This window comes from Xenopus laevis, chromosome 1L (genome assembly GCF_017654675.1).
Source record: "Xenopus laevis strain J_2021 chromosome 1L, Xenopus_laevis_v10.1, whole genome shotgun sequence".
Lineage (NCBI taxonomy): Eukaryota > Metazoa > Chordata > Amphibia > Anura > Pipidae > Xenopus > Xenopus laevis.
Window position 1 is genome coordinate 155406906 of NC_054371.1, and position 24838 is coordinate 155431743.

General features: G+C 37.6%; 1 protein-coding gene across 3 annotated transcripts in view; it reads right to left on the reverse strand.

Annotated features, from left to right (window-relative positions):
• tep1.L (telomerase associated protein 1 L homeolog) overlaps positions 1-24838 on the reverse strand; it is a 57337-nt gene that overhangs the window by 19254 nt on the left and 13245 nt on the right. For all 3 annotated transcript variants that reach the window (XM_041565585.1, XM_018260123.2, XM_041565586.1), the window contains exons 6-31: positions 23868-24032; positions 21535-21600; positions 21330-21448; positions 21089-21246; positions 20630-20739; positions 19783-19873; positions 15165-15339; positions 14799-15060; positions 13485-13637; positions 12959-13045; positions 12520-12647; positions 10845-10904; positions 9739-9801; positions 9483-9626; positions 9152-9328; positions 8910-9030; positions 5545-5672; positions 4770-4883; positions 4573-4690; positions 4270-4473; positions 3844-4007; positions 2289-2442; positions 1190-1369; positions 958-1050; positions 715-847; positions 458-611 (exon numbers count right to left, since the gene is read on the reverse strand). In XM_041565585.1, coding sequence (XP_041421519.1) covers positions 458-611; positions 715-847; positions 958-1050; positions 1190-1369; positions 2289-2442; positions 3844-4007; positions 4270-4473; positions 4573-4690; positions 4770-4883; positions 5545-5672; positions 8910-9030; positions 9152-9328; positions 9483-9626; positions 9739-9801; positions 10845-10904; positions 12520-12647; positions 12959-13045; positions 13485-13637; positions 14799-15060; positions 15165-15339; positions 19783-19873; positions 20630-20739; positions 21089-21246; positions 21330-21448; positions 21535-21600; positions 23868-24032 — 3521 coding nt within the window. The remainder of the gene's footprint in view (positions 1-457; positions 612-714; positions 848-957; positions 1051-1189; positions 1370-2288; positions 2443-3843; positions 4008-4269; positions 4474-4572; positions 4691-4769; positions 4884-5544; positions 5673-8909; positions 9031-9151; positions 9329-9482; positions 9627-9738; positions 9802-10844; positions 10905-12519; positions 12648-12958; positions 13046-13484; positions 13638-14798; positions 15061-15164; positions 15340-19782; positions 19874-20629; positions 20740-21088; positions 21247-21329; positions 21449-21534; positions 21601-23867; positions 24033-24838) is intronic.

Below are 24838 nucleotides of genomic sequence, written 5' to 3' on the forward strand. Positions count from 1 at the left end.
CTGTTATTGAAACTCCGAGATCCTCCTACGGTAACATTATGGAAAAAATTAATCAATGAGGCACTTCCCATGTATAGACTGACCTACATGAGTAGAAGATGTCCAGAAAAATTTGCTAAAATTTGGGACGCATGGACTACGTGTCAAGAAACCTCCACAGAGATGGACTAACTCATGGTATAGCATAAAATACCGGATTGGCCAATGGGCCACCATTCCCGCTACCCCCACCAACCAACCACTCCATTCCCCCCCCCTTTTTATTTTCCTACCAACAATATTATTTGTGTTATTGTTAAATGTAAAAATAAAGACTAAAAAATAAATAAAAAAAAGGTGAAATAAACTGACAAGAGAATACCCAAATTTCAATAAATTGGATCCCCCATTATTTCATGTTCAGAATAACACATTAGTTTCTGTTCATATAGACTAGGCAACATATCGGACGCCTCACCTTCTCATTCTGCTGAGAAGCAGGGCAAATGTGGCCATTGGAAGGTTGTGGGCTCCAGCAAAAGCTGCCAGCATTGCATCCCATTTTGCAGTAAACACACAGTTCAGTGCTTGCAGTGAGCTCAGAATCCTGAGAAGGTCTCTCTCTGGCAGGCCTGTAAACATTTTGAGAGTCACTATTACGTTGCACCACAAAGATGCTGAGCATCCCAGAAGAGTTTCATAAATACGAAATAGACTAAAACAATTATATTTTACCTTTACGTGACAGGCAGATCACAGCTAATGCAATGGACACTGTGGTCACCCCATGCTCTTGCTCCAGGCTCTCTAGTCTTCTTTGAATGAGCACTGGGAGAGTAGCAGGCAGCTTCTCGATATCATCTGAAAGCTGCAATAATGGATATTGCTTTATTGGATGGAAAATGAAAAGCCAATATTTTCTGGGCATGCTTTCAAAAGCCTGCCTAAATACACTAGTGTATATTTGCAGTCACTAACCCTTTCAAAGACAGCGGTGGCACGTAGCTCCTCACACGCCATTGTCAGATATAGGGGATGCTTCGTTCCCTTCTTGATTAGTAACAAACGCATCTGAGAAGTTAAATATAACTTTAGAAAAACTGACTATAGTGGGTTGGTGGAAGTTCTTGTACAGCAAAAGCTAGAGGGAAAAAGGTAGGCACCCCTCGTGTACGGGAGTACTGAAAACACCAAGAGTATAGTATAGTACCTGATTATTGAAGGCAGATTCTTCGAGTTTTTTCCCATACACAGCCAGCCAACGTCTCACCACTTCAGCACGTTCTGATGGTTGGAGTGATGAAATTGAAATTGATACTATGTCCTTCCGTCTTGCCAAAGAGTAGCCGAGGGAGGAGCCCTCAGTCACACTAAGAACCAGGTTTACTCTCTAACAAAAAAAAAGAAAGACAATTCTAATAATGGCATATCCTGAATACAGACACAAGCATAAAACATATTTCAAGAATATTAGGATCCAGCTTATTCTAGAACTCAAGCATTTAGTCAAATACTAAATCCTATACAAAAAATCTGGCCAAATACAAAACGACATGCTAATTTATATAAACTTTGCAAGAAGGGTCTTGTACTTAATTATTATCCTTCATTTATATGATGCAGAAGTGTATTTACTATATAGGCACTTGTGGGCCTGTGCCTGGGGCAGCAGCTTTAAGGTGGCAGCCCTCAATGCCTATATGGTAAAGAACTTCCCCCAAAAAAATCCAAACCAAATTCTTCTGCCCAGTCGAACTGAATCCGAATCCTAATTTGCATATGCAAATCAGGGGCGGGGAGGGAAATCGCATGACTTTTTGTTACAAAACAAGGAAAGAAATGTTTTCCCCTTCCCACCCCTAATTTGCATATGCAAATTAGGATTCAGATTTGGTTTGGTATTCGGACGAATTCGGTGCATCGCTAGTAAATACAGTATAGACATATTCTTAAGCACTTTACAGAGATTATGCATCATTTCCTCTCCCAAGTATGTGAAAGAAATGTGGCACCTTCCGTTGTCCCATGGTCTAAATTAACGCAATTTTGGTGTGTTTGGATATGGTTTAGCCAAACACTATGCCAAATCCCAAACTGATTTTGGTGCATCCCTAGAAATTTTAATAACTTCTTATAAATGTCCCAGAAATTGTGAAAGTGCAGACTAAAGTAATATTACTGGGCTTATTGACATTCCAAATTGTGGCAACTTTTTGCATTTGACCCCATGCTTTCATTTTCTATACAGTACATGAATAAGAACGGTAAACCTTAAAGCTGCACAAAAATACAGAAATGCAGAAATTTACTGAAGGAAGATGCTCAGGTATCCATTCAGAGGTGGTCTCCCCTGCACGTCCACACAACAAGTCCGACCCATCAATCAGCAGAGTTAACGTGTTATTCTTTTTCAAGGAGTGGGAGGTTAAGCGGAGAAGGTAATGGAACTCAGAAAGTAGGGCCCTGCAAAAAGTACACAACGTATATATGATATGCTTCATGCTATATATTATAAAGTAAAAGAGGACTCCCTTGTCCCCCTCAAGCTATTTTTAAATTCAGTGCAGAAGACTGCTGGCATCTGCTGATGGTATAGACGCAAGCACCCCTGGCAATGTTGTGCACATTAGTACATAAGCACCTGTTAAAAGTACCACTGGGACTGAGTGGGCAAACTAGATCGACCCACTAGATCTTTTCTGCTGACAGTCCTACATTTCTGAGTTACAGTATATTGTTTTCTCTGGAAAAAAGGAGCTTGAGAAGGGACATGATTACACTTTACAAGTACATTAGAGGACATTATAGACAAATAGCAGGGGACCTTTTTACCCATAAAGTGGATCACCGTACCAGAGGCCACCTCTTTAGACTAGAAGAAAAGAACTTTCATTTGAAGCAATGTAGGTAGTTCTTCACAGTCAGGACAGTGAGGTTGTGGAATGCAATGCCGGGTGATGTTGTGATGGCTGATTCAGTTAATGCCTTTAAGAATGGCTTGGATGATTTCTTGGACAGACATAATATCAAAGGTTATTGTGATACTAAACTCTAGTTAGTATAGATATGGGTATATAGAATTTATGTGAAGATAGGGAGGGGTGTGTGTATGGATGCTGGGTTTTCATTTGAAGGGGTTGAACTTGATGTCTTTTTTCAACCCGATTTAACTATGTAACTATATTCAGCGGGGAAATACTTGTTTACAGTAAATAATATTATACAGTTATTGGGATTAGACATTAGAATCAAGCAGCTTGATGGCTATCACTGCAGGTCATTTCTTGTCTAGACTGAGGCTTATTTACAAACATTCCGTTTTTTTTTTGTTTTTTTAAAGCAGTGCTTCCGGTTTACATCACTTCATGGTAGGTGACAAAAGAAACAGCAGGAAGAACTGTAAATGAAAACCAGTTTTCCTAAAAAATTCAGTTCAGGTACAGGACCTGTTACTTAGAATGCTCAGGATCTGGGGTTTTCTGGACAATGGATCTTTCTGTAATTTGGATCTTCATATCTTAAGTCTACTAGAAAATCATGTAACCATTAAATAAACCCAATAAGCTGGTTTTGCTTCCAATGAGGATTAATTATATTTTAGTCAATTATATCAAGTGCAAAGTCCTGTTTAATTTTTACAAAGACAAAGGAAATCATTGTTAAAAAATTTGGGTTATTTAGATAAAATAGAGTCTATGGGAGATGGCCTTTCCATAATTCGGAGCTCTATGGATATGGATCCCATACCTGTATTGGAAAGACACCATTTTTATTTGTGTGCACAAGAAAACTATTTAAATCTAAACAGTCCCCAATACAATACATTTGAGTCAAAAACTGGGTATTATTTCAGACTGAACTGACCTGTAGGATGTGAAGTTGCAGCATTCCCTGTTTAGACTCTGGCTCAGTTGCTTACAAATGCGTGTGAGCATGTTCTCTACTTCGAGTGCCCCAGGAGTGGCACCCGTAAAATGATAAATAACAGAAGTAGAAGTAGAACTTCTCAGTTGTTTCACAAGGTCAGCCTGTCAACAAAGGAAACAATACAGTTATACCCCCACAGCAGGCAGATTAAGGCAAACTGAACTCCCCACTACTCTTAACTGATCAAAAATATTGAAAGCAATATCCGCATAAGTATCATTACTAGTTGCATCATATGCATTAAGCGACAACAACAGAACTGAGCTCAAACATGTTTACCTGTCCCACTTGATATAACATGATATAAATTAATAACAACATTTCTTGACAGGACAGCTAAGATTTAAGCAAGAATAAATTTACCATAAATATGGTTTTTCCCTGGCTTCGCTCTCCACAAACAAGGAAAAGGCGACCATTACTAGGGGAGGCACTTGTCTTCTCCTGTATCTGAGAACACATGCTCAATACCAGCTTGTTCCTGGCACAAGAGAGGCGTGCTTGCCGCTCCTGGAAGCCCTCCTGAGCAAGCTCCTCTTCATCTTCATTAGATGTCAGTGCCCCTTCCTGCCACAATGTCAAAGAAAGAAATAAAATGTGTTTACAAAATATGAAATATTTTTTAGACACAAAAATTATGAAAAAATAAAAATAATTGGTACATACTTTTATATAATTGTGCTCTATCACTTGCCAGATGTCTTCTAGCACTCGAATCCCAAAATCCTTAAGCCCTGTCAAGTGAGGGTTCCCATGCAGCTCACCACCCCATTGGGAAGAGTATCTGAAAGAAAGGCTGTAACTAAGGAAATGTGCTTACGTTTCAGTCATTGCTGTGTGTCTTTACATAGTTCTTTACATACCGGTAACTGGCAGCTGAGGGGCACTCTTTCAGTAGGCTTTTTAGGGATGACATTTTCATTTCAGCTTCAGCTGATTCAGCAGCAAAGTCTGGCAACCACTTCCTAGGAATGGAACTATGGTAGAATGGAAGTATGGTAAATATCATAAGTCTAGCCCCAGCATAAGCACAGAAACACAAGACAAAGGAATCGAGGGCAGGCACCTGGACTACTTGATAATTTAATGGATGATTTGTTTTCATTAGCGATAACAGGTGGAAATCTATGCATTTTGATTGGGTTCTGGTTCTGTGAGGGTCACACTGGGCAACTACACAGTGATATGTACCTTCTGCCTTTTTTACCTTAAAGGTTATGTAAACCTTAAAAAAAAAAAAAAAAAGGCACAGCAGCACTTGTTTCTAAACAGAAAGCAGGAAGGTGTGAGTGGTGCCAAGTGTAATTATGCGGACGTGTAAGGATAACATATTGTTGCAAGTAATGAAAGTGGTTTTACACATATCTAACATATAACATATCTGTGGGAAAATGTCAGGGACTACAATTGCACTTCCAGAGCCATCAGGTCTCTGTTTTTCTTCTGACTGCATCTCTCATCTATCTTTGTTGGGTGGCTTTTGAAATTGGCACCACACAAGCTGTGGGTGACTGTGCAGATGAGGTCTACATTGTTGCAGGAGTTGATGCAGCTGATTTTTTTTCTGACCCGCACATTATTATAATTCCTTCAAACAAATTACAAATACAGTAAATGAAAAGTAGGGATTATTCATACTGGAGGACATCTGGCTCCCTAAGGTAGAAAAACGCCTTGTGGTGACCTGGATTTTCAGTATCTGAGTTCTGCAAGAATTGCATGGCTTCCAGTTCAGTGATGGACCTTCCAGGGGGGTACCTTTGAATCTGCCAAAATAAAGGTATACAAGGTAAGTGTCATGAAAGTGTCAAATGTGACTAAAAAATGTAGGTTTTACCAGCTCCTTTTCCATTATTACAAAAGGTAGTATACTTGATATATAACTTCAGGATGGACTAACTAGAGAAATATGCCAGATACAGCAGGGAAAATAAGTATTGAACAAATCAACGGTTTTCTCAGTAAATATATTTCTAATGGGGCTATTGACATGAAATTACACCAGATGTGGGTAACAACTCAAGTAATCAAGTAATTCCAAAGAAACAGAAAAAATAAGTTCATAAATTAAGTTACGTGTAATAAAGTGGAATGACACAGGGAATAATTGTTGAACACACTTACTGATTTATTTCATTCTTAGTAGAAAAGCCTTTGTTGGTAATAGCTTCAAAACGTCCTGCATTGCTCTGGTGTGATTTTGGCCCATTCTTCCGCACAAACTGTCTTCAAATCTTGAAGGGGCTTCTTCTATGAACTTTGATCTGACTCTCAGTTCTTTCCATAGATTTTCAGTTGGATTCAAGTTGGAGGATTGACTGGGACACTCTAGCAGCTTTATTTTCTTTCTCTGAAACCAACTGAAAGTTTCCTTGGTTGTGTGTTTGGGATCATTGTCTTGCTGAAATGCCCACACTTGTTTCATCTTCAGCTTCCTGGTTGATGGCAGTCGATTCAAGAATATCTGGGTACTATTCTCCATTCATTCTTCCTTCAATTATATGAAGTCTGCCAGTACCATATGCTGAAAAACAGCCCAAAACCATGATGGTCCCACCTCCAAACAATGGTATTATATTTTTGGGGTAATGTGCAGTGCCATTTCTCCTCAAAACATGGCGAGTGCAATGACGTCCAAAGAGCTAAATTTTGGTGTCATCTGACCAGACTATATTCTCCCAGAATTTCATTGGCTTGTCCAAATGTTTTCTGCAAAAAACTTTAAACAAGCTTCAACGTGCTTTGACTTCAGCAGCGGAGTATTGCGCGGTGAGCGTGCATAGAGGCCATGTTGGTTGAGTGAATTACTTATTGTTTCTTGTACCTGATAATTTCTTTAGTTCTCCTCAAGTGATCCTTGGCTTTTGGCCAACTCTTCTGATTATTCCTTTGACTCCTCTGTCGGAAATCTTGCAAGGAGCACCTGGTCGTGGCCAGTTTAGCATGAGATTATGTTCTTTCCACTTCCGGGTTATTGCCCCAATGGTGCTCACTGGAACATGTCTATAACCAATGTCATCAGTATGCTTTGCAACAATAAGGTTGTGAAGGTCTTGAGAGAGCTCTTTGCCTTAACCCATCATGAGATGCTTCTTTGGTGATACCTTGGTAATGAGATACCTTTTTATAGGTGATCAATTAGGACTAAACCAGCTCATATTAGTTTGCACTGATAGGGACAGGATTGCTTTCTATATACTGACAGATTTCAGCAGGTTTCTTGGCTTTCCATGCCTTTTTGCTCCTCCTTTTCTGCATGTGTTCAATACGTATTCCCTGTGTCATTCCACTAATACGCATAACTTAATTTATGGACTTATTTGTTTTGATTTCTTTGTATGTGTGGATAACTTGGGTTGTTATGACATGGTGTAAATTTAATGTCAATAGCTCCATTAGAAAAGTATTTAAGAGAAAAACATTGATATGTTCAATACATATTTTCACTGCTGTTATTATGTTTGGATATCTGAAAACTCCAAACGTGTATTCTAAATAGATTGCAGGTATGTTCTGAAGTGAATGAATTTTAACAAAAAAGCAACCAAAAGTGAGCTGATCTAACTGATGATACTGACACATATGACGTCACTGACCAACCAGACATTAGCATGGGGCCACACCTCAGCAGATATCAAACATAACTCTTTCAAAATTCTTAAATTTAGCCCTTTGTCCAAAGTAATGAAATTACCTGAAAGCTGTGCATAAAGAAAATGTAAACACAGTAAACAGAACATTCTACTGAGAAAGACCCCAATACAAATTAAGTATCCTGACTACTAGGAAAAATTCACAGCAAACAACTATATGAATCAATTGAGCAGAAATGCTACAATAGGGCAACAGAATGTGCATGATATATACACACTAAAAGATGAGAAAGTGAAAAAAATTAAATGGAAGAGCCAGACCAATGAGCTTTGGCATTAAAGGTAAGGCTGGCAATCTGTATTACAACCAATTGGTTCCAGCACACCATTAGCCCCTGTATGGAGGAGGTAGCTTATACAAGGGGTTAAGGAGAGGCAGGGAGCTGGTCTAATCTTAAGGTGCTCAGTAGAGTGCTGCCCAGCTGGCTGGCTGCACCGAGCACATACTTACTTTCTTTCCCCCCCAACACAAGTCCTCAGGATGCTTGGTACTTAAAAAATGAATAAACCACAATAATAATATTTTCTGAAAATGTACACCATCCTGGCTGGACGCCCCAGGCAACCCAGCAGGCCGCATCACCCCCTCCATAGAAATACAGTAATGACAATAATCACAGCTATGAGACAGTGGTACAACGGTTCAGGTATAGCAAAGTGACGTGAACAACATATTGTTTAATTTCCATTATGGATGTTGTGCATTATTTATCAATGTAGTTTGACAGACTTGATGTATTTAAAAAAAGTTGAGTGGCACCATCGCTATACTGTTTGCAGTTAAAGTGATACTGACACTAAAAAATGAATTTAAGCATATGAATGTACATTAAATGTTACCTATAGGTCATGTTGATCATTTGTTGCTGAGAGGTTTGTTTTTGTATATAATTGTTAGTTGAAGTTCCTAAGCCTGACTCTCTGACACTCTGACTTTGCCAACATGACTGTCCCATCTCAGCCTGTTAGTTACAGTTTCTAATGCTAACGGACTCCTGCTGCACAAATATGGCAGCCCCCTCATACAGGAACATGGGGGATCAGACAGGTAATGTTAAAGCATCATGCAAATACTTTATGGCAAAGTTAGAAGTATCTTGCAAAGCCGATATTATAATAGATGTAAAAAAAGGTTTAATTTCAGGTGTCAGTATCTCTTTAAGCTTATATGCCATAACCAACAATAACCATATGTAGAAAAAAATAGAAAAGAAAGAAAAACTGCCTTCTTTTTCGATGTGCCATTTAGTCCTGTGAGAGTTGTGTTCATGAATATTTCATTTGTCTATACTATCACTGAACCAATCATTTCTAAACATAGAATTGAACGGTGAGAAGTCAGAATCATACCCATTCATATTCAGGCAGCAGAGGTACAGAGTATGTTTTCGGTACATGCCCATAACGTTCCCCCAAAATGCCTATAAATATCTGGCTCTTGCATACTTCAGAGAGACACAGGTGTAGCTGCCTAGTAAAAAAAAAAAAAGAAGAAAATTGAGCAATCATGCAATTTCTTTATGTGTCAAGGACTAAATCGATGTCATTGTGCCTTTCCGGTTTTATTTTGTGTGTGTTACTAGTCCTCTTACCTGTCTTTTCTGGTTTCCTCCTCAGTTATTCCCCACCTCAAATCTACTTCCTCGACTGACAAGTAATGGCCTGCAGCTCGGGAACGCAGTTCTGGTATCACCTGACCGATAATCAAATTTCGCTCTGAGTGCATGTCACGGAATGTGGAAGATATAAAGATGCGAATACTGCGCCACCTTAAACACAAAGATGACACAGGAAGAAACATAAATGAGACGAGTTACATGCATGTTTGTAAGCACAGGCAGTAAGGTCCATGTCCAATAAGGCTTCTTTCAGTAATGTATATTTAAAAAGAATGTCAAGCTGTCCCACTCTGGAAGTTCTTACCTCTGTTTAATGGGAAAAGGAACCATTTCATGACCAATATCATGGCTTCTCTTCACAGTGTCGGGATCTTCGGGTACTTGAAATCTTTCATTCACTTTGCTGACATGATCTAAGAGTCGAGCAGTGCCCCGCTCTGACACATACCTAAAAGAAAAAATTATTAATCTAAAAAAATATTCAAAATTCCATATAGTTAGTTAATGGATACTAAAGCCATGTAAATCAAGCACTTGAAAATATATTTCATTTGATATACCTCAGCACCTGTTCAGTGAACCCATGAAGTATGACATCATTACACTGATCAGAACTTTCCTCACTGCAAGAAAAGAAAAGAAATCAGTTAATTTGTGTGGTACAAAATAGCAGCAATTTCATACCAGTGGCAACGGCAACTATACCAACATACTGGTATGTGGCAGCATACCGTCTGTTACTGAGCAATTAAAAGAATATAAGAGTTGTATTATCTGCAACCTTTCATCAGTGGTGTAACTACAATACAACAGACCCATGGGATCCGTTTTTTTTTTTTTTTTGTAACTTAAAATTTTTAAGAATAAAATTCTCCAGAAAAGAAAAGTGTGATATCACATGTATACATTACAGAGGTAGGTGCTAGGCAATACATTATAAGTAGACATTGCCGCAATTCTGTATTACAAGCAGAGATATGGGATCTGGTTTTTACCCTACCATAAACTTTGCTCCCTGTAGGAAACTAGGAGAGGGCATGTAGGGGAGATACAGGTGGGCAGACACGCTCATCTCTTTCCCCCACAGACCAGAGGTGAGCAGACAAGCTGTTTCATGGCCTCCATTTGTAGGCAGGCTGTAAAATAGCCACTAACTAGAAATAAAATTAAACTAACAAAATGCCAAGTTGCCCGAGGAAGTACAGTGGAATAAGAAGGGATTCCATACATCGCTACATTGCATACTGGCTTGAGAAACAATACTGGCCTCCTAATAGAAAAATTACAGTACATACAAAGCAAACCTGACCGAAATTGGATGGATCGCATGTCAAGTGTCAGGGACACCTACATGATTGGAATAATATCAACGGGAACAACTCTGAAGCGGTCTCCCACTCAGTGGGTTAATCCTGCTGTGTTGAACCATGGGCCCCAGGTTTCCATTTAAATGGATTATGTAACACTTTCAATAAAATACTTCAGATGATTTATTTTTTTATTTACACAGGATGTCAGTAATATTGTATAAAAGGTAGTTTGCATGCACATTTGGATTGATCTTATCATGTACCTTTCTATAAAAGCTTGGCAGTGTAAATGCTGCCATTCTTCAATATCATGCATGGACGTTCACTGGTCCAGCGTAAACTGTTTATTAGATTACCTTATTTCCTGATCTGCAGACTCAGAGTGGCCATCATCAGAGCACTGGTCTGACTCCTCTCTACAAGATAAATCAGGTGTCAGATTTTCATGTGACAAACAGCTGCTATAGAAATACAAGAACGAACTTACTTGGTTCAGATACTAATTTAATCACCAGCCACCAGTCATAGATTACAATACAAGCAAATATGGCATATCATTTTGCAATGGTTGCATTTTAATCAAAAGATATCATTTAAATAAATTACATCTGGTTAACCAGGGGTTTACAATGTTTTTGGTCTTTAAAGTGTCACACAGTTTATGTAATAAACACCCAGTTTTCTAACATTCAAACAAACTTCCACAAGTACAATAAGGGCTATAAATGTCTTCAGTATAACAGCTATGACCCCTTTTATATTCCCTTAAAGGAAAACTATACCCCCTAAACAATGTAGGTCTCTATAAAAAGATATTGAATACAACAGCTCATGTGTAAAACCCTGCTTCATGTAAATAAACCATTTTCATAATAATATACTTTTCTAGTAATATCTGCCATTGGGTAATCATAAATAGAAAATTGCCATTTTAAAAAATAAGGGCCGCCCCTGGGATCGTAGGATTCACTGTACTCACAAACATACCAACAAACCATACATGTTAGGTCACATGAGCCAATTAACAGACAGAGTTCTGTCTTTTGCTTCCACACTTCTTCCTGTTACAGTTAGAGTTGAAGTATTTCTGGTCAGGTGATCTCTGAGGCAGCACAGACACCATCACGAAATGGTGGTTCAAGGCAAGAGATGTAAAGGGGCAATATTTACTTAAATATATATTCCAGTTTGGTAAGATTCTTTAATATGCCACTTAATATGATATGAACTATCTGTTGCTTAAGTGTTCATTTTGGGGGTATAGTTTTCCTTTAACATAGAATGTATAACCAATACAATTGGAATGCATTACTTTAAAGGGTATGTAAACCCAATAACATCTTGCCCAGTTAAAAAAATTGTATGTCTTAAAATGTTTACATATAATTGGTTTGAAAGCAGTTTCAGTCTGTTCCCTTGCATTCTCTGCTCCATTTGTTTTGACTTTGAAACAAGTAGCTGAAGCCAGCTGACAGGACATTTAAACTCATGTAAGGATGGCTGCTGATACTCAAGGGAGCCTGACAAGTAAGATATATGGCCTCTGATGACAGAGCTATTTGCTATAAACACTATAAGTATGGATTTCATTTTATTTATTTCACATTTTCACTATTTTAAATGGTATGTGCCAACAGTTAATAATTTTTGTCCAACTGGCTGCTTTTGCTTTCAATTTGTTTTCATGTAAAATGTTTTTATTGAGTTTTAAAACCAAAACAAGTAGGAATTTAACAAAAATGCAAAGTTGTAAAATGAGGTTCAATTTGTTTTTGTTTTGTTTACTTTCAATGTTATGGATCTTGCTCACATACTTAAACAGTAAAGACAACAGGAAGGGTAGGAAGTGCCACAGAAAACTCAGGTAACAACTGGTCTTGACTATCTATTCAGGGCTGGGGGTAGATGCCAGAACAGATGATTAAAAAAATTGTTTACAAATAGCTTGTAAAGGCCAATAGAGAGAGAGCAACAAAACAAAACTGGAATGTGTTGAAGCAGTAACAACAGGAAGTTGATTTTCAGTCCTACCTTTGAAAGTCTTTAGGCACCACAGTCACACATAGACAATCTGCATTCACCTCCTTCCGGTAATGTTGGAGAACGGACTTGAACTCTGTGTTTGGTGGGCTTGTTTTGAAAAGCAGCAGGGTATCCACCTAGACAAGAAATCAAGTCTGTATATGTCAAATAGGTGACTGTTCAGGGCAGCTTGCAAGATGTATGCTCCAGAAAGATGAAATGTATATAGGGTTGCCACCTGGCCAGTGTTTTACCTGCCTGGCCGGTTAAATTGTACACTTGATGTCAATGTTATCAATAGGAAAAAAAATAAAAATATAGGACCAGTCTATATTTTTTTCCAGAACCCAAAATGTTTACCTACATTATGGCAGCCACAACAAAGCAAAAGGGGCCTACTGTCATTACAACATTTGATAAAGGCTTTAGATGGCACAGATCCCCCTACCTTAGTTTGATTTCCAAGTAGTTCCAATAGATATTCTTTTGCAACATTTATTTTTTGAAAAGGAAGGTTTCTTTGGCTCATCAAGTCCTTCAAAGGAAAAGAATGAAATACATCATACTTGATTTATTTTTTATTTTATTGCTCTAAGTTAGTTTTCTCCCAATAGTTCTGCTTTGTAGTTACAGCGACTCATGCCTACTTACCATCAGGGTTGGGCTTTTTGGCCATCCCCAACCTCCTTTGCTTCAGTAGGAGCACCTGATAATGCTACACCAAGAGGCCACAGGGGACACCAGGTATTCAGACCCAGAATGTGAGCGGTGAAAAACATTTCCTGAATTTCAAAAAGGTACTCCTGTATTTTGAAAATGGTACAGCAGCCCTGTGCCTGGCTATAGCCTAAATGCCTGCATCTTCTTGTAAGAATTGAAACCCCCATCATTTATGTTATTTCACACAGACAGCTGGAAATGAGCATATTTTTCTGTATGAAACAAAAGTTAACCATCTTTTGCCCTTCTCTCACCTCAGCTTGCTTCTTAAGATGGCTCACATTGTGAAGCAGAGAGCTGGAGTTGAACTCAGCAAGAATGTAGGAATGATCATTGAACAGAACAAGCTGAGCACTCTCTGAAGTGTCTCTCACCATGCCACTAAGAAGAAGACCCACTTCGAAGAGCTAATAAAAAGAGACAAACCAAACGTTATTAAAGCTATTAATAATTTATCCATACATTCAATTTTTAAATACTAAAGCAATTGTAATTGGTATATGCATAGATCCTGCAGAAAGTATGAGTAAAAATATATACTCACATAAAAATGTGCATAAAATTGTGTGTCCCAGGACAGTGTAAACTTAATCACACAGGTACGGCACACAGAATATATCACAAAATTGCTTGCAGTCTTCTCATTACATTTCTCTCTTATGTAGTCTTTAGAACAGCCCACATAATAATATCGGCCACTGCCAAATCAAATCACTGCATTTGGATGCCAATGATTTCTGAAATCACTTATTGCAGTGTAGGGTGAAGCGGGTTCCTCTGATAAAACTATTTTTTTGATAAAGCACTTATGCTGTGATAACAGACATAAATTTGAAATAAGAGGTGCTTCTAATACTAATGTGGGAAATGCAATATTATATATATATAATATAGTTATATAATCAATATTATATTAGTGCCCATTAGACTGTGGGCTAACCAGTTTATATAGGAGAGAAGACCAGTAATTCAAGTTCTTGAGTTGTGAGAGAGAGAAATGTAGTAAGAGAAAAGTAAAGGAGCTGGGCTTCCATTTTGGAAGTTCAGTGTTAACATTGTAAAATATTTACCTGGCAGTTGAGTTTACAATAGCCATTCCCTATCCCTATATTCAGCATGAGCTCATAACAGAACAACTGCCTCAAACAAGGAACTAATGTTTTGCAGTATTATTTCAGCTCTGGTAAACATTTACCTGAATATTTAACCATGTTTAACCCTGTCTCTGCTCCTAAGGCCCAAAAGCTGACAATCTATTAAAGTACAATAAAATGCATACAAACTTAAATGTATTTTTAAAATATTTTTTAAAACTATTTCAATCCAGCAGAAAATAAACTTTGCATTAAAATGCACAGATTGATGTTGCTTGCTATGTGTAAGGGTAATTTGATCCTGGGTAAGACATACAGTATATAAAAAGCAGTAGAATAAATTGTATTTTAGGAAAGACTGTGGTGAAAAAGACTGAAGCAAGGTCAAGAGGCAGGTCTGTGTGATAGAATCAAGTCCTGGAGAGGGCTGTTAAACAGAGTTTATTATGTCATAGTACATAATGATAAACTTACTGTAGGAGAACTGTTTTTTCGTTGAAAATGATCACTAGATTGTTGTGATGAATCTTCTTCTGAAACTTCTTCTGAAACATCTTCAAGCATCACACTCAGATCCTTTGCCCCGTGGCAAGGTTTGTGCATGGAATCACTTACATAAAACAGTATAACAGTGCGTCCTGGCAGAGGTGCAATGTTGTGCCGAGCAGAAATCTTAACAGCGCTTTCTAATGCTTTCTTATATTTCTGCAGGACAGTTTGGTTCATCTTACAATCTCTAAGAGGAAAAATCACCACATCATTTTGTTGCCACATTACTCCAGTTTTCTAAATTACATCTCATTTGAGCAAGCCGACTTGTAAATATTCTCTACTCCTTACCTCAACTTCCTCAGAGCTGCCTTCTTTCTTTTTAGAAGCCGTCGTATTGCTGGAACAGCTAAGCAACCTCTAAGCTGGCGACGGGACCAATAAAATCTTTTAAGTTTTGGTATGCTTACTGCCTCACTGGAAACAATGCCTTTAATTAAGGTCCTATTAACAGGGAATGGCTTTCCTGTATAAAGGGGATACAAATTCTAGATTAAGCATTTTGAAGACATTACACTGCTGGAAAAATGTGTGCAAATTACCATGGATTAATGAAAAACAACACATAAGGGATGTGTTTTCTCGGGGGACAATTAGGAGACATGGATAACACTGGGAGAATCTCAGATTGCAGGAAAAGGACACTGGATGAAAAATTAAAGGAAGAAGAGGTTCACTGGCTCCACCTCAAGGTGCTAAGGGCAGTTGGCAGTTGAGGAAGCCACAATTCCTAGGCTGAATATTTTTAATACCAAAATAAATGGTAGATGGAAGACCTTAAAGAGTGAGTTCAGGGATCTAGGCTCTAAGATTAAGGGAAGGTCTTACAATGTAATTTTTTCAGAAATTTTGCCCGTGCCACGTTCAAGTTTAGGAAGACATCGGGAGCTTAGGGAGCTAAATGTGTGGCTCAAGTCTTGGTGTAGGAAGGAAGGGTTTGGGTTCCTAGAGCACTGGGCTAATTTTTCCTTGGGGTGCAACCTATACAGTTGTGACAGATTGCACCTCAATGGAAGAGGGTCCACTGTGCTAGGGGAAAGAATGGCTAAGAGGTTGGAGACTACAAAGAGTGGTGGTAGATGGAACATTTTCTAATTGGACCAGTGTTGTTAGTGGAGTACCGCAAGGCTCTGTACTAGGTCCTTTGCTTTTTCACTTTGCAGAGTGATTTGACTAAGGTTGAAAACTGGGCAGCAAGCTGTAAAATGAGGTTCAATGTTGATAAATTCAAGGTTATGCACATGCAAAAATAATATAAATGCGTGTTATACACTAAATGGCAGTGTGTTGGGCGTTTCCTTAACGGAGTAGGATCAAGGGGTTTTTGTAGATTACAAGTTGTCTAATTCTGGCAGTGTCATTCTGTGGCTACTAAAGCAAATAAAGTTCTGTCTTGCATAAAAAAGGGCATTATCTCAAGGGATGAAAACATAATTATGCCTATTTATAGGTCCCTGGTAAGGCGTCACTTGGAGTATGCAGTGCAATTTTGGACTCCAGTCCTTAAGAGGGATATAAATGAGCTGGAGAGAGTGCAGAGACACGCAAATAAACTGGTTAGAGGGATGGAAGACTTTACATTAGAGGACATTATAGACAAATAGCAGGGGACCTTTTTACCCATAAAGAGAATCACCGCAGCAGAGGCCACCCCTTCAGACTAGAAGAAAATAACTTTCAGTGAGGTTGTGGAATGCACTGCCGGGTGATGTTGTGATGGCTGATTCAGTTAATGCCTTTAAGAATGGCTTGGATGATTTTTTGGACAGACATAATATCAAAGGCTATTGTTATACTAAACTCTATATTTAGTATAACTATGGGTATATATAATTTATGTGAAGATATGGAGGGGTGTGTGTATGGATGCTGGGTTTTTATTTGGAAGGGTTGAACTTGATGGACTTTGTCTTTTTTCAACCCGATTTAACTATGTAACTGCTCCCCATCCCTTCAGGCTGATGTCCATGAATATTACGAAGCATGTGGAAATGGCAAATATGAGGTCCCTGAGAAAATGGGGGAAATGTAGCCACCACCGGGCAACAGTTTGCAGGAACTTGGGTCTCTATGCAGGTACTGTAGATGTTCCTGATGTCCAGGAACTAGGCTAGCAAATAGCCTTGATGATAATATTGTAACGATTCTGAATCTGTTGGTCACTACATGCCTGTTAAAGATTTAGGACAGTTATGAAGTTTTTATTTATAAACAAAAATATTTTCCCACATATCTTGATAATAAAAAGCATCACAGAATGAATGCACAATGAATCATATACAGTAAATGACAATGACATTAAATATATTTTCCAATGACCGTTACCTATATTTAATCAACGTGGTGAATCAATATAATTACAATAAAACAAAAAAATTAGCATAAAATATATAAGTAAACCAGAAGAAAATAAAGAGTAAGCAAAAAGAAAAAATGGTCCAGGTTAAGTGAATTAAAGGGGTACATCTGTGTACATCTTGTGGGTCCCATGTAACATTATCCGACTAGAAATTATAAAGTCATGTTGATGGTTGTGATAAAAGGGTTGGTATCAGGGGATTCTTTTTCTGTAGTCAATTCTTGTTATTGGGGTTGGTTATACAATACATTTCTTTCCACATCAGTAGATATTTGCTGAGGGCACCAGACCTTATTGAATTGCTTTTGGTACAGAGAAACTGGGCTAAGATTTCACCCTTTGGTTAATTGTCTCCATTCTCCCATTGAGTTTGTCGAAGATGAAAAGCTGAGCTCAAGGCCCCTGTAATAATTGTTTTTTTGGTTGCACTGAAGTCATTAGTTGTTAGTCTCTGTAAATATGAGGGTAAGCTTTCTATTGGTTTATTCAATATGGCTTCAAATGGTTTTCATTCAGAAATAATGCACAATAACTTGTCTACTATTGCTATACTCCAGATTCATCTGGCCTTGGGACAGTGTAACCAAATATGTGTCATTGTCCCTGGGTCAGGACTACCTCAGTCTGAAGCATCCAACAGGGTTGTAGGATGTGACCCATTTAGCTATTTGTGCAAATACTAAGTACCGTCATGTTAAGATAGAAGGGTTAAACTTGATGCCCTACTGTTCTGTAATGATCTTTAGAATGAGGATCACCCATTGCAGAGTGTGGAGATTATGTGCTACAATTATGGTATATGATACAACTAATCTCTACAAAAGAAGGCAAGGCCATATGTTTTGGAACGAGCAAGAGACTGGAATGTTACAGGTGCAAGTCCTGACTATTCTTGGTTATTGAGCTGCCTAGCTGCACCTATCCCAAGTGCAGAATTCCACACTGAATTGTTTATACAGTCATACACAGTAAGGTCAGTAAATAAAATTTGCTTAACTGGCTAGTGCATGCAACCTGGTAATATTTTGCATAGTCAGGGATGCCTAGGTCATAGACGCAAAGATCTCATTCTACGAATCGAGGATTCGTACGATTTTCGGAATGTGTGTGGAGAGTCCCAATATTTTTCCTCCGGCGGAGATCGGTCATTTGGTCGATCAGACAGGTTAGAAAATTTCTGACGGCTGCAGGTAATATCTCTGCGTGTATTGCTGATCGTACGATTTTCAGTGGGAGACTGTCTTAGCTTTGTCTATTGTACAATTGCTGTCAGGGGAAGAACTTTGGCTGATCTGTTCTTTAACTACTTTATTTGGTCGGAATGGTAAGACTTTGATCTGAATGGTTAGTGGCAGGTCGGGAGATGGGAAAGTCCGATCGTACATTGATTTGTACAATCGGATCTTTGCGTCTGTGGCCAGCTTTACTCGGGTGCACTCTGTTATCTATCTTGTGTGTCTGGGAGAGATATTGTTAAAGGACCAAATAGGTTAAAGTTGTTCTGTAGAAATAAGTCAAACCAATTGGACTTGCTCTGTTTTTCTTGAAGACGTTTCCTCAGTCATCTGACTGGCTTTCTCAATTCAGAATTCTGAATTGAGAAAGCCAGTCGGATGACTGGTGAAACGTCTTCAAGAAAAACACAACAAGTCCAGTTGACTTATTTCTACAGATATACCCTGACCGGGATGAATGAGAATCTTCACAAACAGGTTTATGTAGAAACTTCTGATCCACTAATCTGTAGGTAATGGACAGATAGGTCAAGTTCTCAAAAATCAGAAGATGGTGGTTCTTCCCTCCAAAAATTTAAACAGATTTTGGAGGAAATCAGTGAGGACAAGAAGGAAATTTTGTCTGAACACCCAAAGATGGATATACAGCAGGCACTCACAGATACCACAGACAGGCATTATTTTAAGAAAATACAAAATAGCCTTATGTACTTTGTGCACTAGGCACTTAATTATAGCACTTTCCTTTATTTTGTTTGTCTATGTGAGTGCCTGCTCTATATCCATGGAGTGATTCTCCTCTCCAAGCTGTAAGTCTGGGACATCTGCATCCATACCCCATGGGGATACTGGTGAGCTTGTCCAGCTTATAAAGGAGGAGATCCAGAGCAGAAGACAATAGTACAACAGTAAGTACTCACCAAGAAATTGATGCCCTGCCTAAAATAGGTGCATAATCATAAAGACACTAGAGCAAAGACTGCAAAATGGGTAATTGAGTGTAAAGCTTGGAGGAGGAAGACTCAGAAAACATACTCTCTTTTTTTTATATATACAGTGTCCTGTTCCTGTTGATTATAGAAGGTGGCTAACATATGAAGAACTGGAGGGTTGCTCAATTTATGTATGGAAAATACCGAAACGTATCTGCATACCAGATATAAGACTGACCAAAACAAGAGAGGTTACAAGAGTATTAATCACAACCTATTCAGGAAGCAGCACATTGTACACTAAGATATATTGGATTTAAAGTCAAGTTTTTGTTTCCATTGTGGCAAAAAACATGAAGTACTAAACTACATATACAGCTGACCTGATTTGTGGCACTGCATTTCCAAATCTTGTATCACTTTGTAGGCAGAAAGAAATCGGAAAGGGAACAGACGGCTTTTTATCACAGCACTCTATAAAAATTTACAAAAAAAAGATTATTAAAACATTACATGTAGATTAAGCCAGAAGGTAAAAATCAAAATCAGGTTTAATACAGGGCAGCAAAGCATGTACATTTATGTCACCTATTGGTATTGTATGGCAAAACAAAAGCCAAACACTAAGAGCTACTGCACACTGATTCTCTTTAAACCAAACAGGATTCATATTGTTTAAGGCTAAAACCTGCAAAATCACATGAAAAGGTTGACAACAAATGTATAAAAGGAGTAGAGAAAAAAAACAAACAGGTGAGTATAAAAGCACAAAAATATTTACAAAAGGTTTCATTTGGACATTAGACAAATTTGAACTTGCGCAGTAACTTATGGCAACCAATCAAAATACAGTGAAACATCAGTTTTACATCCCCTGATTTTACTTCCTGTATTTTATAATTTTTTTTAGATTGCCAACTATTATATAAGCATAGTACATTTCCCTGATTTTACACCACTTTTCTAAAAATGGGGGTTCTACTTTACAGCTTTCAATATTCTTTCATTTGTCTTTCTGCAGCTGGTTGAACATAACTAGATACTTGTCCCTACAGGTTACGGTCTACATGTACATTTGCCCAATGTTGATAAATAAGCCTGTCTCCTTGTGAACTGTCTCCTCAGTCACATCCCCCCAAGTTTAATAGTGTAACAATGTAATGCTGTGCCTTCCATGAGTAGTTAGCATCTTTATGAAACAGAACATGACTAAAAGAGGTTCAAAATTACCTCACTGGAAAGACGAGCTGTCACTTGATTGTGATGGCGCTGACTGATGCCAGCTCGGATCATATTTCTTAGATTTCTTACTAATGCCATGAAGGGAACCTGATTGCTATCTGTAAGAAAGAGAATAGAATAATGAGAATAAATCTAGACCATTAAAAGTGCTTAACTACAACATTGACAACTGTCAATGTGAGCATTCTGAAAAGCAAAGCTTTCATTTTATTAACAGAGGACCACAACCAAATAGGTGTCTTATGCCCCTGAAAGGCAAATGTAGCTCTGCACACTCAAAAAACAAATGCTGTAGAATTTATATGTCCAGTGGATTATTAAGTCAGTCCTGTCCCAATGACAACACAATAGTAGTAACAAGAACAAGAACGTTCAGAAGTAAGCTTTTTCAAGCTAACACTTTTTTTAAGCCAGAATTTTATACATTTGCATAAAATCCTTACACACCTAGCAGCTTTTCCCATGCAGGCCCAGTGTTGCCCTTTAGGCTCAATTCTCTCTCCCAAGTCTGTGGTTGTTTGAGCTTCATCTTTTGGTCAGAAAGATCAGATTGCCAAGGACCCTCAAGGCCACTTTTAGAGAATGAGTAAAGGTCCTTGGGATATCTGCAAATAAAAGAAGAACCTTGGAAAGTAACAGAAAAACAACAAAATGCAATTTAACAAAAAAAGAATAAAAAGATAATTACTTGTATCCAAGAATGCTCATGACATGGTGAGCAGGTTTTGAGATGTGTAATCTTTGGATCAAGCTCTTCATAGAAAATTTGTCTTTTGTCTTCTTTTGCAGTGTAGGTGGAGTAGAAAACTAGATAATACAACAGAAATACAGTGGATAAGCAAACAGTTGCAAGGAAAGCTGGGAGAAATGTATTCATTTCACCGCAAACTTACCTTCTTTTGGAGAAGCCTTAAACCCTCCTCCATTGATCGTAAATTCCTACCAATTTTCATAATGCTCTGTGATGGATATTTAAGAGAGGAAGACCAATCACTTGAATAAGCAGTAGGAAACAAATATTTCTTTCTGTACTACAACTGTGCAACAGCCAAGCGTTGAACACAACAGAAAATACAATTTCCATGGCCAATAAGGTCATTACACACAATTACCTTGTAAATTTTTCTTCATCTGTAGATTCAAATGCATCTTTATGCTTTAAAAGACAACATAACCAACATATACTAATATGTCCCCTATTGAATAATCGTATCAAATTGGTTTATGCATATCAAATATTTATTTTAAATAATTTACCTTTAAACCAACATTTCAAGGTCTATTCAGTTGGGCACACTATCTGAATTTGTAAAAATAAATCTCCCCCCAATAGAGACATAACTAATTTCACAGACAAAGGAAACCATGATAATCTGCCTGTGCTGCAGCGACCAGATCCCCACCCACCATACATTCGGAGACTTAGGGGCAGACTTTTTAACAACTGAGTTTTTAAAGTAAATTACATTTTTTCCAGTAAAAACAGCTAATTTAAATTTCAAAAATTCAAATATTTGAGATTTCAAAAAAAAAAAAAAAAAAACTCAAAAATAAGAATTCACCATCTAAAACCTGGTGAGTTCTTGCCAATAGGAGTTGTATCAGATAAACTCAAGCTATTTTTTCAATTTGCGTTTGAGACTTATTTGATATTTTATTATATGGATATGGGTAGAATGTGATTTTGTTGTGTTTAATGTTTTTTTCAAGTTTTAACCAATAAAGTTTTTATGTTTCAAGGTTTTTAATAATTAAGCTGACTTTCAAAAATTAGAAAATTCTATTTTTGATTTTCCAGGTCCCTCTGCTTTCCAGGGAATCTGTGCTCCACATGCTGTGGAAAGCAGAGGGATGTTTTAACCAAATACAGTTTTTACCTTTCTTCATACAAATTCAGGCAGTAGATTTTTTTCTTATTACTTCCAAAACTGGTGGCTTAGCCTATACAAACTCAAAAAATATGTTTTGATAATGGGACACTTGTAATGAGGTGTTACAGGCTCACAGAGGGGTCTGATTAGATTCAAGTGGCTAATCAATAGCCAGTAAAACCCAGGCTGGTCAGTCTCTTAGGATCTCTGACTAAGAGAGAGACACACAGAGGTCTAGCAACTTGACATATTGAAGTCTATGCATACATACATACACACGCAGTTACCTGCTTAGAGGTCTGTTAAATTGCTGCTATAGCTATTGTTTTGTTAAAATTGTTTTTGGAAGAAAACTTACTTTTTTTTCAAGCTGTTTGCTGCCGGCAGAAATAAAAGCCATTTCTCTTTAAGAGACTTTTGCTGTCCTGACACTGTTGGGCATATTTATCAGGGGTCAAAGTGAAAATTTGAATTTCAAATTAGAATTTTCGAGTTTTTTATGGCCAAAAAGGTCAAATTCGACTAGGGAATTATTAAAATTCAATTTGATGCTTTTTAAAAATTCGAATTCGATTTTCAAGATATATCATACACTGGCCCTTTAAGAACTATAATTTGACTATTCGCCACCTAAAACCTTGCCGTATTGCTGTTTTTAGTCAATGGAAGACATCTTGGGATCAATTTGGATTTGTTTGCAGCCTTCCTGACATTCAAGGTTTTTTTCGGGAAAAAAACCTCAAATCGAGTTTTTAGAATTCAAATCAAATTCGATTCAAATTTGAGTTTTCGGTCGATCCTATTCACGCGAGTTTGGTATATTTGATTTTTTTAATACATTTTGAATGGTCGAATTTCAAGGGAGTTCATGGAAGTTTAAAAAAAACTCCCATGAATTTGAAATTCTTCCCTTGATAAATCTGCCCCTTACTCTGTGTTAACCTGCCATAATATTTTTTGTCTTCTTAAAAACATACAGTCTTTATCAAAGAACACAATTATTGTTGTTACCATTAAAAAGTAAATTGATCGCCATTTTACTGCAAACTTGGCAAGAATTATTACATTGCTTAATAAAACAAGCCCTACTATTTATATGTTCTTGGCACTCTCTAAATTACTAATAGCCTGCCCTAAGCAGGAAATTTTGTATTTACAAAATGCCAAAAAGTATTTTGCCTGAGGTTAAATTATAATGAGCACAAACCTTAGCCAATAACTGCTTTTTAGACGTATTTTAACATTCGTGGAGATTAAACTTTCTACATGATTGGCGATATAAACAAGAATAAGCAAGAGGTATTATGTTTCAACTAAAAAAGTGTAAAAACAAACAAAACGAGAAAGTATCTCACTTGACAATTTACTACTCTTGGCTTTCTGACTGAATGTTTTCCACGCTGTCTTCTCGTGTTGTACTTTGCCAGCTGATATTCTGTGAATTCTTGGAACTTTAGTGTAAGAACTCTCCGAAGACAAGAAGGCAATGGAACAAGCTTGTCACCCTGTCCTGCTAGGCTCTGAAAAGAACACATTCCACAGAACATCAGAAATCCCTGGACTGATAAATCAGAAGCTGTACATTTATTCCATACACACATCAGTCTATCAAGAGAGATTTATCCCAAGCTAAAGATAAATAATCTTCTTGCTAGAAAGGATTTACATTAGCTACTTATATTGCCAATTTGACATTGTCAAGATACCTGTTCTTACTCTATTTTTGTGACTAGTAGGCCATGTAGATTGTTCCTAAATTAAGGGTGGTTACTCTGGGAGTCCGTGGATGGCCAGGGTTAAGAGAAACAAAAGTGCAAAAAGGTGCTTATCAAAACTGGTATCTGGGCTGGCAAAGAATCTAGAAGTCTATTCTGCATGTTGAAAAGGTGGAGGGCGCTATTCATTGCCTGGCTGATTTTAATAAAACAACCTCATTATCAGACTTTCTATTAAAAATGTTCTGAGGTTTAGACCACCTACTGTACCCTATGCCTTTCAAGTTCTATAGTATGGCCTTGATTTTGGTTTCTACCCAACCAGCCTAGCAAGTGGCATGGAACTTCACATGCTGGAGTCTGCAGAAGCTGAGAAAGTGATTGGCTTAACAACTATATTATTATAGTTATATATATTATAATATTGCGAATAATCAATGTATATTTTAGCAAGGCTAGACTAAGCAGTGTTTATTATGCCTCAAGCCCTCATTTCTATTTTCAACAAGTTTTCTCTTTAATCTTTTTTTAAGATATTTTACACAATTACTTCTATGTAGTATTTTATAAACGGTGAAGGTTTAAGGAATAAGGTAAAAAACAAAAAGTAG